This window comes from Lynx canadensis, chromosome C1 (genome assembly GCF_007474595.2).
Source record: "Lynx canadensis isolate LIC74 chromosome C1, mLynCan4.pri.v2, whole genome shotgun sequence".
NCBI lineage: Eukaryota > Metazoa > Chordata > Mammalia > Carnivora > Felidae > Lynx > Lynx canadensis.
Genome location: NC_044310.1, coordinates 142,134,089 through 142,146,708, shown reverse-complemented (window position 1 = coordinate 142,146,708; position 12,620 = coordinate 142,134,089). Strand labels below are relative to the sequence as shown.

The 12,620-nt window shown below is 44.6% G+C and overlaps 1 protein-coding gene across 1 annotated transcript in view; it reads left to right on the top strand.

The window, feature by feature from the left end:
* Positions 1–1,776: 1,776 nt before the first annotated feature.
* CACNB4 (calcium voltage-gated channel auxiliary subunit beta 4) overlaps positions 1,777–12,620 on the top strand; it is a 256,351-nt gene continuing 245,507 nt past the window's right edge. The window contains exons 1-2 of the mRNA XM_030326909.1: positions 1,777–1,923; positions 2,150–2,233. Coding sequence (XP_030182769.1) covers positions 1,915–1,923; positions 2,150–2,233 — 93 coding nt within the window. The 5' untranslated portion in view covers positions 1,777–1,914. The remainder of the gene's footprint in view (positions 1,924–2,149; positions 2,234–12,620) is intronic.

Below are 12,620 nucleotides of genomic sequence, written 5' to 3'. Positions count from 1 at the left end.
TGGGCTGGGGGTAGGGCACATTCCAAGCAGAAGTGCTAAAATGGGATTGCATTTAGTATGTTTGAGAAATAATGAGTGGACCTGCCTAGTTGCTGGAAGGTCTATATGAAGAGATTAAGTGAGAAATGAAGTGGTGACCAAAAAGCAGGGGAGAGGAGAGGGCTTTGGTCTTTGGGACTATGGAGTCTGAACCCTATTTGTAGGCTGCTGAGAGCAATGAGTGCTTTTTACAGGCGTGACTTGGGCAAAGAGATTTTAGGAAAATGACTTTGTGTGTAGCGTGTGGTTGGAATGAAGTCTGTGTGTGTCTGTGTGTGTGTGTGTGTGCGTGTGTGCGCGCGCGGTGTGTAAGTGCGCACGCGCAGAGTCCGGAAGCAAGAAGACAGACTAGTTTTAGACTGTTACAAAGAAATGAAGGTCTGGATTAAGTGAAGAAGGTGGGAATGGAAAGGAAGTGTTTGGTGGGTGGTAACATAATCAGGACCTCAATATGCGGCCAATTGTTTCCACCAAAAATAATACTAGAATACAAGATGACATGGGCTGATTTAGCAGTTTGAGTTACTATATATATTTTGATGGGTTTCTCGTGCAGTATCTATAGTTAAATGAGGTCTCTTTATTTTTGACTTCTCACATATTTTTCTTCCCTCTTCTTATTACTTCAAATTCCTCTTCTCCACAGTTTGCTTTTGCTTTGATTTCAAATTAACCTCTTGTATGTATTTGCAGGAGGAAACCAAGGGGTGCAACAATGGCACGGATCGTGGATGGTTTCAAGGATGAGTTTCTTCCCTTGAAAACAGCTATCCGCGTAGAAATGGGAGGCACGTGGCCAACTCTGGCTTTTTAGCAGGTCTAACATGACCTTCAAAACTCCTTAGGACACGCCAGTCTCCTGTGAGGCTGCATCTCCCATTAGGCTGGCAGGTTCTCCTGCGGCCGCCTGGATGTGTTGGCTCCGGGTTGTGAAAATAGAGTTGACCAAACAGTACAAAAACACAGACAAAAAACAAACCAGAAACCCCCATGCCTTACCATGGCGGGCTGATGAGTGAAGTCGTGCAAGGAAGGTTCTGCTCGTGCCCTTTTAAAATTCCAGTGCAACCACACACACACACACACACCCGCGCGCGCCCGGTCGGCTCTTCCCACTCCCTGCCACACTGCACCAGCGTCCCTCCCCAAGTCCTGATTCATGAACCGTGCCACCTTTGTCTCATTTGAAACTGTGCAGACTATTTTAATCCTTCCACCCCCACCCCAGATTCCCCCCCTCTCCATCCTCTGGAAAGCTCTGATGTAAGGCGCTCGCTAGGTGGGGGAGCCCTTCTCCCGGTCGGCTCGGGTAGGCGAGATCCCCAGAAGCCCCCTCCGCGGGACCTCTGCCTGCCGGGCCGTGACCCGGGGACCCCGCTGCGGGCGCAGGAGAAGCGCCTTGGTCCCTTTAAGGTGTCTTGCTCTCCGAGGTGCGGGCAGGGAGCCCGGGAGCCGGCGCGGGTCTCGCTGCCGCCCTCCTCTCCTCCCGCTCCCCGGCCTCCGGGGGCCTGCCCGCCCTCCGCCCGCCGCGCGCCGGCCCGCCATGCGGCTGTGAACCATGTCCTCCTCCTACGCCAAGAACGGGCCGGCCGACGGGCCGCACTCCCCCACCGCTCAGGTACCGCCCCCTCCTCCTCCCCCTCCCGCCCCGGCGGCCCGAGCGCGCCCCGCCTTCGTGCGGGCAGCGCGGGGCCCCCAGTCCTGAGAGTCCGCCGCCGCGCGCTCCCACCCCTCCTCCTCGTCCCTCTCCTCCAGCTCCTCCTCTGCCTCCTCCTCCTCCTCACCTCGTCCGTCTCAGCGCTCCCGCTCTGGAGCCCGCAGCCTTCCCCAGCCGATGCCGGGGACCCGGACCCCGCGCCCCGAGAGTCTTTGTTAATGGATGTGGTGGGTGCTCGCGGGCTGCTCTCCTCGGGCATCGTTGCAGCCGTCGAGGCTCGTGGTGGGGGGGTGGGGGTGGAGGCTGTATCTGGGGACCGCCGAGGAGACTGGGGTACGGGCTCTGGGAGACCCTGGGGAGCTGGTCCGGAGGCGGACGCTGGCCCGGGGTGGTCGTCCGGCTCCGAGCTGCGGTCCTCACCGGCTTCTCTCTGGCCCCGTGTGTCGAGTCCAGGTGGCCCGAGGCACCACGACCCGGAGGAGCAGGTTGAAAAGATCCGATGGCAGCACCACTTCGACCAGCTTCATCCTCAGACAGGTAGGAGGCGGGCGCGGGGAGACCGCGCGGCGGCAGGTTGGGGGAGAAGGCCCGGTGCGGGCGCGGGGTCCGGGAGCCGAGCGCTGCCACCCAGAGTGCGAGCGGCGGGTAGAGTCTCTTTGCGCCCCTTTCCGGCCGGGGCCGGGCGCTCCCGCCGCGTCCTGCTTCCGCATCCCCCTGCGCGCAAAGTCTTCCCGGCCGGGCGGCTCCGCATCGCCCTCGAAGTTTGTGCGTTCGAATGCGAGTTGCTGGGGACCCGGTGTAGGGCAGGGATGTTGAATTTAAGACTGAAAGTATTTCTAGTTGCACTTTCCGTGTGTGGTAACGTCTTCAAGTCGCGTACTTGCCTTGAGTAACCAGAGCCCCAGGGGCCCCGCACACGGTTTAATTTGGCTGACAGGTCGGGGTCTCTGCTGTTTGTCGTATTTCGAATACTCTTCTTAGTGTGGGTCTTGGGAGAGATCTGCCAGCTCTGGTCAAACGAAAGACGCTTTGAGCAGAAAGTTTGGTGTCACTTGGGACCTCTGCTTTGGTTCGCTTAGCTAGGGAAAAAAGACTGCCCAGACCTGGTTCTACTGAAATAAGCAAAGGTCGGCACTCAGTTCGAGGGTCTGGGTGGTACTACACTTCGTGTTTGTTTTCTTCGTAGTTGTTTCCGTCTGTGTAGTTCTAGTGAGCGTTCTGTGTACTAAAAGATCGCCGATTACACTGAATGCTTAGGTCTCTTTCACCTTGACACAGGAGATTGGTCCTTAATTTTCTACTGCCCATGTGCTGTAAATGAAACCATCTCTACATGGCTGCTGGGTGCTAGCGAGATCTTGCAAAAGTGAGTCACCTTGATCTCTCTTTGGAGCGGAAAAACTCTGGAGGTGTGTGCTTTCAGGGTGGCTTAGGAATACTTTGGTTGTGGCCCCAAGATGCTTTTATCCCAGGCTCTGCTGTGGGCTGCTGGAGTGACCTTGGGAAGTTCTTTTCCCTCTAGGTCACTGAGAGCATTGTGTAATATGTTTTTAACCAATAATGGCAGCTGGGGTGTGTTTCCTTAGTGATTATCATCAATTTAAACAGATTATCTAGGACAAATGGGCTTTAGATTCAAAATTGGACTCAGACTTCTCCTAAAGGGTTTAGAAAGCATATTTAGATAATATTTATTATGCAGTACTCATTTTCTGCAAACAGATTGTTACCACTACTGTTTTTAATTCAGGGAGGACCAAGTATTTACATTCTTCAAGTAAATATATTTGGATCCTGAATTCGTTCTAAAAGTGCATTCTGTTCCCTTTGCAGTGCGTAGATCATTTGTGCATTTGATAAAGTGAAGACATTCTTCATCTTTAAAAAATTTTTCACTTATGTGACTGAGATCTTGTTGATGTTTCTTTTGTAGGTGCCTATTTTTGGTGGTGTTTTATTGTTGCAAATTCTTAGAAATACTAATTATACAGCAGTGTATTCTGTGAGCTGTTTGACTAAAACTTTTGATTCATCTTAACTGTCACTTCACTAATGCTTTAGACTTCTAACCACAAACAAAACAATCAATATTTTTTCTAACATCCTTATTCTTTCCTCAGTTTACTCCAATAAATGAGAGAATGCATGGATAAGTTCTTGATAAGTGTGTTGCTATGTATTGTCTTAAAAATGTGAAAAGTATTGCATGCTAATAATTTTGGGAGTAATTTAAACCGGTGCAATGTATAGGACAAATATGTTTCATTAATCTTTCTGAAACTGGGATTTGTTGACTTAATAAAATGGTCTAATTTAAATTTAGAAGTTAGTTGTAATTGTATGATATATACAATCTTTTTCTTTTCTGTGTAAAAAATACATAATTTTTGTGAACACTTACAGTTGCGTAAGTATCCTACACATGATCTTGATTAAAAATGACATAATGAACCCTTCTGTAATGGCTACAATAAAAATAACAGAGGGATTTTTTTTCTTGACAAGCGATGGAAAGTTACTGCAAATGGAAGTTAACTGTGTTTTTTGAAATAAAATTGAAGAGTTTTCACCTGAGTGCCAAAGAAGTATTTTTTAAAAAAAGCACAATAGCTGTTTATGTTATTAGAGCCTTCTTATTTGTAGAATGACTAATGATGTATTGTTTTTGAATTCTTGGTACACTGAAGTGATGGGATTTCTTGGTGATATCTCACAGTCTGTGTGATGACTTCCGCACATGAAGAAGACAGTGGGGATGCAGTAAAATAGTGCTGCTCATTTTTGTATCCTGTTATTTACAAAATTAGAGAGGGAAAGCGTCACTAAAAGAAAAAAAAATGATGTTCGAATCAGATGGGTCATATGGGGCTGATGGTGAAGCACAGAGGACAGTTGGCAAATAAAATAAAACAGTTTATTTTATTGTCACCTAGTAAAATTGTTTAATCTTTATTTTTTCTTTTTATTATTATTTTTTTAAACACTTTTTAATGTTTATTTATTTTTGAGAGCAGAGATAAAGAGGGGAAGCAGGGGAGGGGCGAGAGGAGAGAGAGAGACACAGAATCCAAAGCAGGCTCCAGGTTCCAAGCTGTGCACAGAGGCCCAATGTGGGGCTCGAAGTCACGAACCGCAAGATAGGACCTGAACGAAGTCAGAGCGCTTACTGACTGAGCCACCCAGGTGCCACTTATTATTATTGTTAAAGTCTTCTTCAAACTGGTAAAAAGTTGTAGTTTTGTGTGTGTACATGCACGCATACACATGCACACATGTGAGTCGGGCTGAAAACAAGCAAACTGAGAAAGTGAGCCTGCCTCCACTCTGAGACCTTGTTTCGTGGGCTACTAGATTGCTGGTCTCCACAATCTAGGAGGGATGGAGATTTTGGAATGAATCCAGGAACAACTAAATGGTTTCTTTGAGGAAAGGTGAGAAGATTAAGTATTTTGCCCACGATAAGAATAAAAGAGAGCTCGGGGTAACCCAGTAATGGTCTTCAAAGTGTACCAAAGGCATTCTTTGGAAATGATGATGGACTTTTCTCCTTTTTCATTGAGCAAGGAACTCAAGAACTGCTGACTTCATTAAGACTGTGCTATCATGAAATGGCTTTCCAATGAGGCCGTAGATTTTTTTCCTAGGAGATCACTTGTGACAGGCCATTTGTGAAGTGGATTCTTTATTCATGTTTTAAAATTTTAGGAAGCACTTATTTAAAAAAAGAAGCTGTCATCAACCGAGCCCAATGTGGGGCTGAAACTCACGAACCTGAGCCAAGTCAGACACTAAACTGATTGAGCACCCGCTCCTCTAGGAAGCACTTATTAAACATCTGCTCTGTGCCCGCACGGTGCTAGATGCTATGGAAGAGGAATGAAAAGACGGAGTCCCCGTACCCAAAGGATTTTATAATCTACTTAGGGAGACCTAGATATATACCCACAACAATAGTGAACTGTAGCAAGGAATTAGGGTGTGGCAAAATGGCCATATGCACTGAATATTGTAATACTCTGGGTGTCCACTGCACATAGAGTTGCTGTGATGGAGTACTCCAGGTTACTCTCACTGAGGTTATCCCAGTTTTCTCCCCCCTGGTGGTTCAAAGAGAAAATCTGATCAGAGTGTGATTATTCTGTTGGACCTCTCCTTGTTAAGGCTGCCCTTATCAGTACTGCAAGTCTTCTAAGGCCTGGCCCCTACTAGTTTGCAGCCTTATCTTAAACCATTATCTTCTAGCTTTGGACACAGGTCTTGCACATACCACCTTCCCTTCTGCCATTGGCCCTTTGTACATGCTGAGCCCTCTGTGTGGAGGCTCTTGTCTCCGTTCTGCCAAGTTAATTTTTAATCTTTGTTGAGACCTAAGTTTAGTCTTCACCTCTTTTTTACTACTTTTTATATTTACTTATGTATTTATGTATGTACGTATTATTTATTGATTATTTTGAGAGAGAGAGAGAGAGAGAGAGAGAGAGTGTGCAAGTGGGGGGGAGGGGCAGAGGCAGAGAGAGAATCTCAAGCAGGCTCCACGCTCAATGCGGCGTTGGACGTGGGGCCCAATGCCATGATCCTTGGGTCATGACCTGAGCTGCAATTAAGAGTTGGACGGTCAACCAACTGAGCCAGCCAGGCACCCTCTAGTCTTCATTTCTTTTTCTAATCTCTTTGATGATGTCAGTTCCTTAACCACGTACCTCATTCCAGAGTGCATTTTGCCAGGTCTCAGTAGATTTCTCTGTTAATGTCTGTCCCCTCATCCAGATAATAAGTACCACTGGGGCAGGGACATACCTGCATTTGGTGCACTTGATTGTCTTTGTACCCTAAGCATTTAGCGTAGTAGATGTTCAATAAGTATTTATTTGGATGAATGAAGGAGCGGAAGAATGAGGACTAGCTTCATATATTTTAGGCATGGCGTTGTGTTCTAACATTAAACTCTTTGTTTGATGGGGAGAAATTGTCTCCTAACAAAACTTCCCCAAATTTAGTGGCTTAAAGCAACAAGATTTTTTTTTTTTTTTTAAATTTCAGTGTGCTGTCCAGTTAGTTCTGTGTGGTGTTATCTGGGCACTGGCATGGCTGAAAGGTCTAAAATAGCCTCACACGTGTGGTTGGCAGTTGGTGCTGGCTGCTGGCTGAGAGCTCGACTAGAGGTTTTGGCAGGGGGCTCAGTCTTCCTCCACCTGGGCTCTCAGCATGATTGCTTGAACTTCCTTACAACATGGTGGCTGGGTTCCAAGAAGGGGCATCCCAAGAAGCAAAGGAGGAAGCTGCAGATTTTGTAAAACCTGCTGTTGAAAGCTACATGACATTCCTTCTGTTACAGTCTTTAAATCAAAACAAAGGGCTAGCTCAGTTTCAAAGGAAGAAGAAATAGACTCTTGCCATGGGGTACAACAAGGTCACCTTACAAAAGAGCATGTAGAATGGAAGATATTCTCGCAGCCATCTTTGGAATCATCTACTCTAGATCAAAGAACCTTGGCTTTTTTTAGGTATGCTAACAAACGATCATGATAATAATTCAGTAAGCCCACACTGTATTTAGAGATTTAAAACATATTTAGTTACTAAGTTGATACTATAATAAAACAAGCTGACAAAAACTTCTTTGGGTTATAATTTGGAGACACATTTCTCCAATAAAATGCAGATTCATCAACAGAAGGTATATGCTTTGTGCATAGCTCTAAGAATAATCATATGCCTAGAGACATGCATATATGCAAAATTTATCCATAAACTTAGAATCACAAAATTTTAGAACAGGAAGACATTGCAGAGGGAAAGTACTTCAGTTCCTCATTTTCAGATAAATAAAACAGAGACTCAAGGACAGAAAGGCTGTACCGACGTCACATCAGTAGTTGTAGAACAGAGACAGGGGACCTTACTCAGATCCTCCAGTTTTTCCACCACAACACACTTCATCCCTGAATAATCAGGATAGACATATAAACACAAAGATGTGGACACATGAAAAGACATATGGAGCTTATTCCTCTTAGATCCTAGAAATATTCTTACCTTATATGGTTACCGTGAGGAACAAAGCAACCACTGGAGAATCTCAAGACTGTAGTTTTTTCCCCAATTTTATCATGAGCTGGAATTTTTGTTTGCATGGTTCATGGTGGTTTGTTTGATTAGTAGTCATTGTATTAGCCAGTGCTAACTAGGAATAAAACTACTTGCGATTTTGCAACTGAGGAACTTGAATGTAGACACATGGTTACATAGGCAGTGGGAGAGGTTGGAAACTAACCCTGGAGGTTAGCAACAGCAGGAAGCCACTGTTACCTCCAGGCTAGCAGGACAAGTAGAGGAAACTGTTACTGGAACACAGGGGCCAGAATCACCTGGTAGATACTGTAGCCACTGGGGTACTGTTTTATAGGAGCAAGAGACAGAGGATATCACCTCACACTTGTTAGGATGGCTACAATCAGAAACACAAGAAGCAACAATGTAGGTAAGGATGTAGAGAAAAGGAAAGTTTTATGCCCTGTTGGTGGGAATGTAAATTAGTGCAGCCACTGTGGAAAACAGTATGGAGATTCCTCCAAAAAAAAATAGAATAAATACCATATGACCTAGCAATCCCACTTCTGGGTATTTATCTAAAGAAAATGAAAACACGAACTTGAAAAGATATATGCATCCCCACTACATTGCAGCCAGTGTTTATAATAGCCAAGGCATGGAAACAACCTAAGTGTTGATTGATGGATGAATGCATAAAGAAATTGTGGTATGTATATATACGATGGAATATTACTCAGCCATAAGCAAGAATGAAATCTTGCTATTTGTGATAATATGGATGGACCTTAAAGGCATTATGCGAAGTGAAAGAAGTCAAATAAGACAAATACTGTATGATCTCACTTGTATGTGGAATCTAAAAACCCTCCCCAAACCAAAAACCTAAAACAAAAACTGAGCTTATAAGACTGATGGTTGCCAGAGGAGGGATGGTGGGGTATAGGTGAAATGGGTGAAGGGGTCAAAAGGTACAAACTTTCAGTTATGAAATAACTAAGTAATGGGGGATGTAATGTACAGCATGTACATATAATTAATAATTTGTATTGCATATTTGCAAGTTGCTTAGAGAGTAGATCTTGAAAGTTCTCATTACAAGAAAAAAATGTATAACTATGTATGATGATGGATGTTAACTAGAATTGTGATCATTTCACAAAATATAGAAATATTGTTATGTTGCATACCTAAAACTAATATAATGTTATTTGCCAATCATACCTCAATTAAAAGAGAGAGACACACACACACACCTACAGAGGAGATGTAGCTTCTGCTAAAGAAGCCACTTGAGGGGAGAGAATGAGGAGTGACCCTCTGCCTCCCCCTTCTCCTGGAGTACTTGCCCTTGGCTGAGCCCAGCGGGAAGCCCACTGACCTGGGAGCCTCGAAGCAGCCTGCAGACCTTGGCCCTCCTGAGAGAGAAAGCAGCACAGGGGAAGGGGAGAATGACCCTGAGGGAAACTGGCCAGGACTGGCACAACCATTGGTATATTTTAGCTGCATGGAAGACAATGATGAATCCGTCTCAATAGCAAAATTGGAAGTATCCTTTTGCTCTGGAGTAGAACTTCCTGGCTAAATGGGATAGTACAGTTGAGATGAACCTGAGGGAAAAGTTCACACCTATTTCCTGTGCAAATTTCATCTGGAATGCATCTTCCCAAATTGAGACCTGGTAGACCAAGAAAGAGCTCTGCCTCTCGGGCAAACTGTCCTTTCTTTGTTCTTGCTCTTGGGCTTGAAGGAATGGAATGGGATTTACGAAGCTCCTTATTGAGAAATCCAATTACTGGGCAACTAACCTATTAACCAGTCACTTGTACATTTCTCTAAGTCCCTGTTCTTGGCTCACAGAGTTCCCTAAATTTCACTTTTGTAGAATAAAGAACTATTTATCCTTCACTTTAGGATGGTAAGATTTTATTGAACCTTAGATAAATTTTGATTGAAATTTTAATCTTTCTGGAAAGTTGTAGGATGCTGTGCAGACACTTAAGTTGAAAATAACCTCGGTTTTACCGTGACTCCCCCCTCCCTTACTTACTCCACCGGTGCCACAGGCAGTGTCGTCTGTAGGTGCTAAGGAGCAGAGACTTCTGTTTCATCGAGGGCCAAAGCAAGGGTGGACTAAAGAGAATGTGGTTTAGTCAAACCGTGTGGGTGGCTGGTTGTAGAAATCAGTCCCCCTACTTCTGGGGAGTCTACCAACCCAGTGGTGTTCCTGGATGCAGCCACCCTAGTTCTGACCCACCTTTTCTGGCTGATGTTGTAGCATTATCCAGTCTCCTCACCTACGTCCTAGTTTGGCCATTTCTTGGTCTCATTTCTGCAGTGCAGACTACTAACCAGGGCGAGCAGGCTTGCATTTCACTCAGATTCCCTGAAGACCCTAGGAAGTATCAGAAGGCGTGTGCTCAGAGGGGGGGCGTGCAGGCCCCATTCTTCTTTCAGTGTTTGCCTCTGCATGCTGTTTTAAGGCAACGTCTTGGAGCAGAGTATTTCCTAGAACAGTGCCATGTTCTCCGTCGCTCACACCTTTGCTGGAGCTTCCTTCCCAGCAGGAGTGTGTGCGCCGAGTGAATTACAGGCCTCGGAAACACAGATCCTCTGAGTTTGTCTTTCCTCACGGTGTGCCTGACAGAGATGCAGAGCACCTGGATGCTTTTCACTCCCTTTGCATCCAGGGTGTTGCACCAACATTTCCTCTGTGGGACCGTGCAGAGCACTTCCTTAACCAACCGTCCCAATTACACACTCTCTTTATAATACCTCTCCAGGTTAGAATACAGCCAATGGAGAAATCTCAAGAAGAGCTAGGTTGTTATGCACAAAGAACCCCTATAAAACACGTTCTGAACTGGGCAGCTGGTATTGCCCTGCTTCACAGAGTTACCTGCTCTTGTACTTTGTGAACCAAGAAAACGTTGAGGTAGAATACGACACTCTGCCTTCTCAAAGAGTAAGTTGTGAACCTGACTACAGAGCAACACATCAGGAGTTGTATGTGGATTTAACCATGTAAACTGGGGCAGGGAGTGGGGATAGGACTAGAGATAAGCTGAGATTAAGGAAAAGACAATTATTCCATTTTAAGGGAATAGTTTTATGGCTTTCAGGTAACATAATGACAAGCTGTGTGCTATGGCAACCTGCTTTCAGAAATAGATAAGGCTTGGACACCTGGGGGGCTTAGTGGGTTAAGCATTTGACTCTTGATTTCAGCTCAGGTCATGATCTCACGGTTCATTAGATCGAGCCCCCCATCAGGCTCTGCAAGGACAGTGCGGATTCTGTCTCTCCTCTCTCTCTGCCCCTCCCCCACCAAGTAAATAAACAAACATTAAAAAAAAAGAAATATAGAAGGCTGATATTTTATCAACAGCTGGCTTGAATATAGAACTGGCTTTGAAATTCCTTGAAGATCGTTGTCGTATGAACTAGAGTAAATGTGCCCATCTGCAAACTTTCTTATTTTCTTGAACGTGTCCTTTTTATTACCACATACACAGAGCAGAGGCGATTACTTGACTCTGAAGGGGGCGTTCAGCATTTGTACTTTATGCACCGAAAGCATTAATTAGATCGGGGCTGTACAGCTTATGTGACAACTACTGAATGTGTCTGATCCTATCACTGTAATCATTTGGATGACCAGCGGGGCCCGTGTTATTTCTCATTTTATGTTCTTTGCTGGTGTGGGCATCTTTCTCGAGGGCTGCAATCTAATAGCTGGACCATCAGCCTTCGTTTGGAGAGGAAAGATTTTGTAAACAGGAACTTGGAAAGAATCTGCATTTTTCTGGGTTGTCAAAATCACTAGAAATGGTGAATTTGTGTAGTGTTCACTGTGTCCAAATAGTCTAATAGTTTTTAAACTCCTTAGGAGAAATTTGTTTCAGTGTCTTTTTTAGTACTGGAAAGACCAGCAGTAATGGAAATTCATAGTACTTAGGTGAATGTGTCATACCCTCTACTTTCCTCTCGAATGGCCCCGTGCTGATGTCAACAACTCAGATGCTGGTAATGTTTCCAAATCAAACAGGTGGGTAAACAATCACCATTGTTAGAACACTCTGAAGGCATGACTTTCTTACCTGGCCTCTTAGTGTGTATGTGTGGAACAGAGAGGGGGAAGTCATTCTTACAGGAATTCAGAGGCTGTTTTGTTATCAACATAATCTAATTTTAGAACGTGGTCATCACCCCCAAAGAAATCTTGTACCCATTATCAGTCATTTTCCATGCTCCTCCCCACCCCTAGGCAACTATTGATCTGTTAGTCTCTATGTCGATAGATTTACCTCTACTGGACATTTCATATAACTGCAATCATATAAGAAATGTGATCTTTGTGACTGGCTTCAGTGTTTTTTGTTTTTTTTTTTCATTAACATATTCTCTACACCAGCCTGAGGTTTTCTAGTTGTAACCCCTGGTCTAAATGTGCAGATGTTGGCTCACTTGTGTTAAGGGACTTGCCTTTCCTTAAGCTTATGCTCCAGAGAGCTTTTCAAGTCATGGTGTTGAATGGGGATAATCATAATTATATTATATTTATTGTGGAGCTACGGTCTCAGGTCATAGAGCTGAATTTTGTGGGGGCAAAACTATTTGACCTGCGTGGAAATCAAGTCCCTGACCCTGGCCTCCTTGTCATCAGGATTGAACAAAACTGAGTTACAGTCATCTATAGAAGGGATTTATAATAGGATGAGATCACTGGGATTAAAAAAGTGAGTAAGTAGTTATTGCCATCATTTTCAATAATTTTTCATAATAGAAATGTCTTGAATACTTGCAATCCAAAATACTTTCAAAATTTTATCTAGATGTGTAACTCCACTCTGGTAATTATAATGTTTATTCC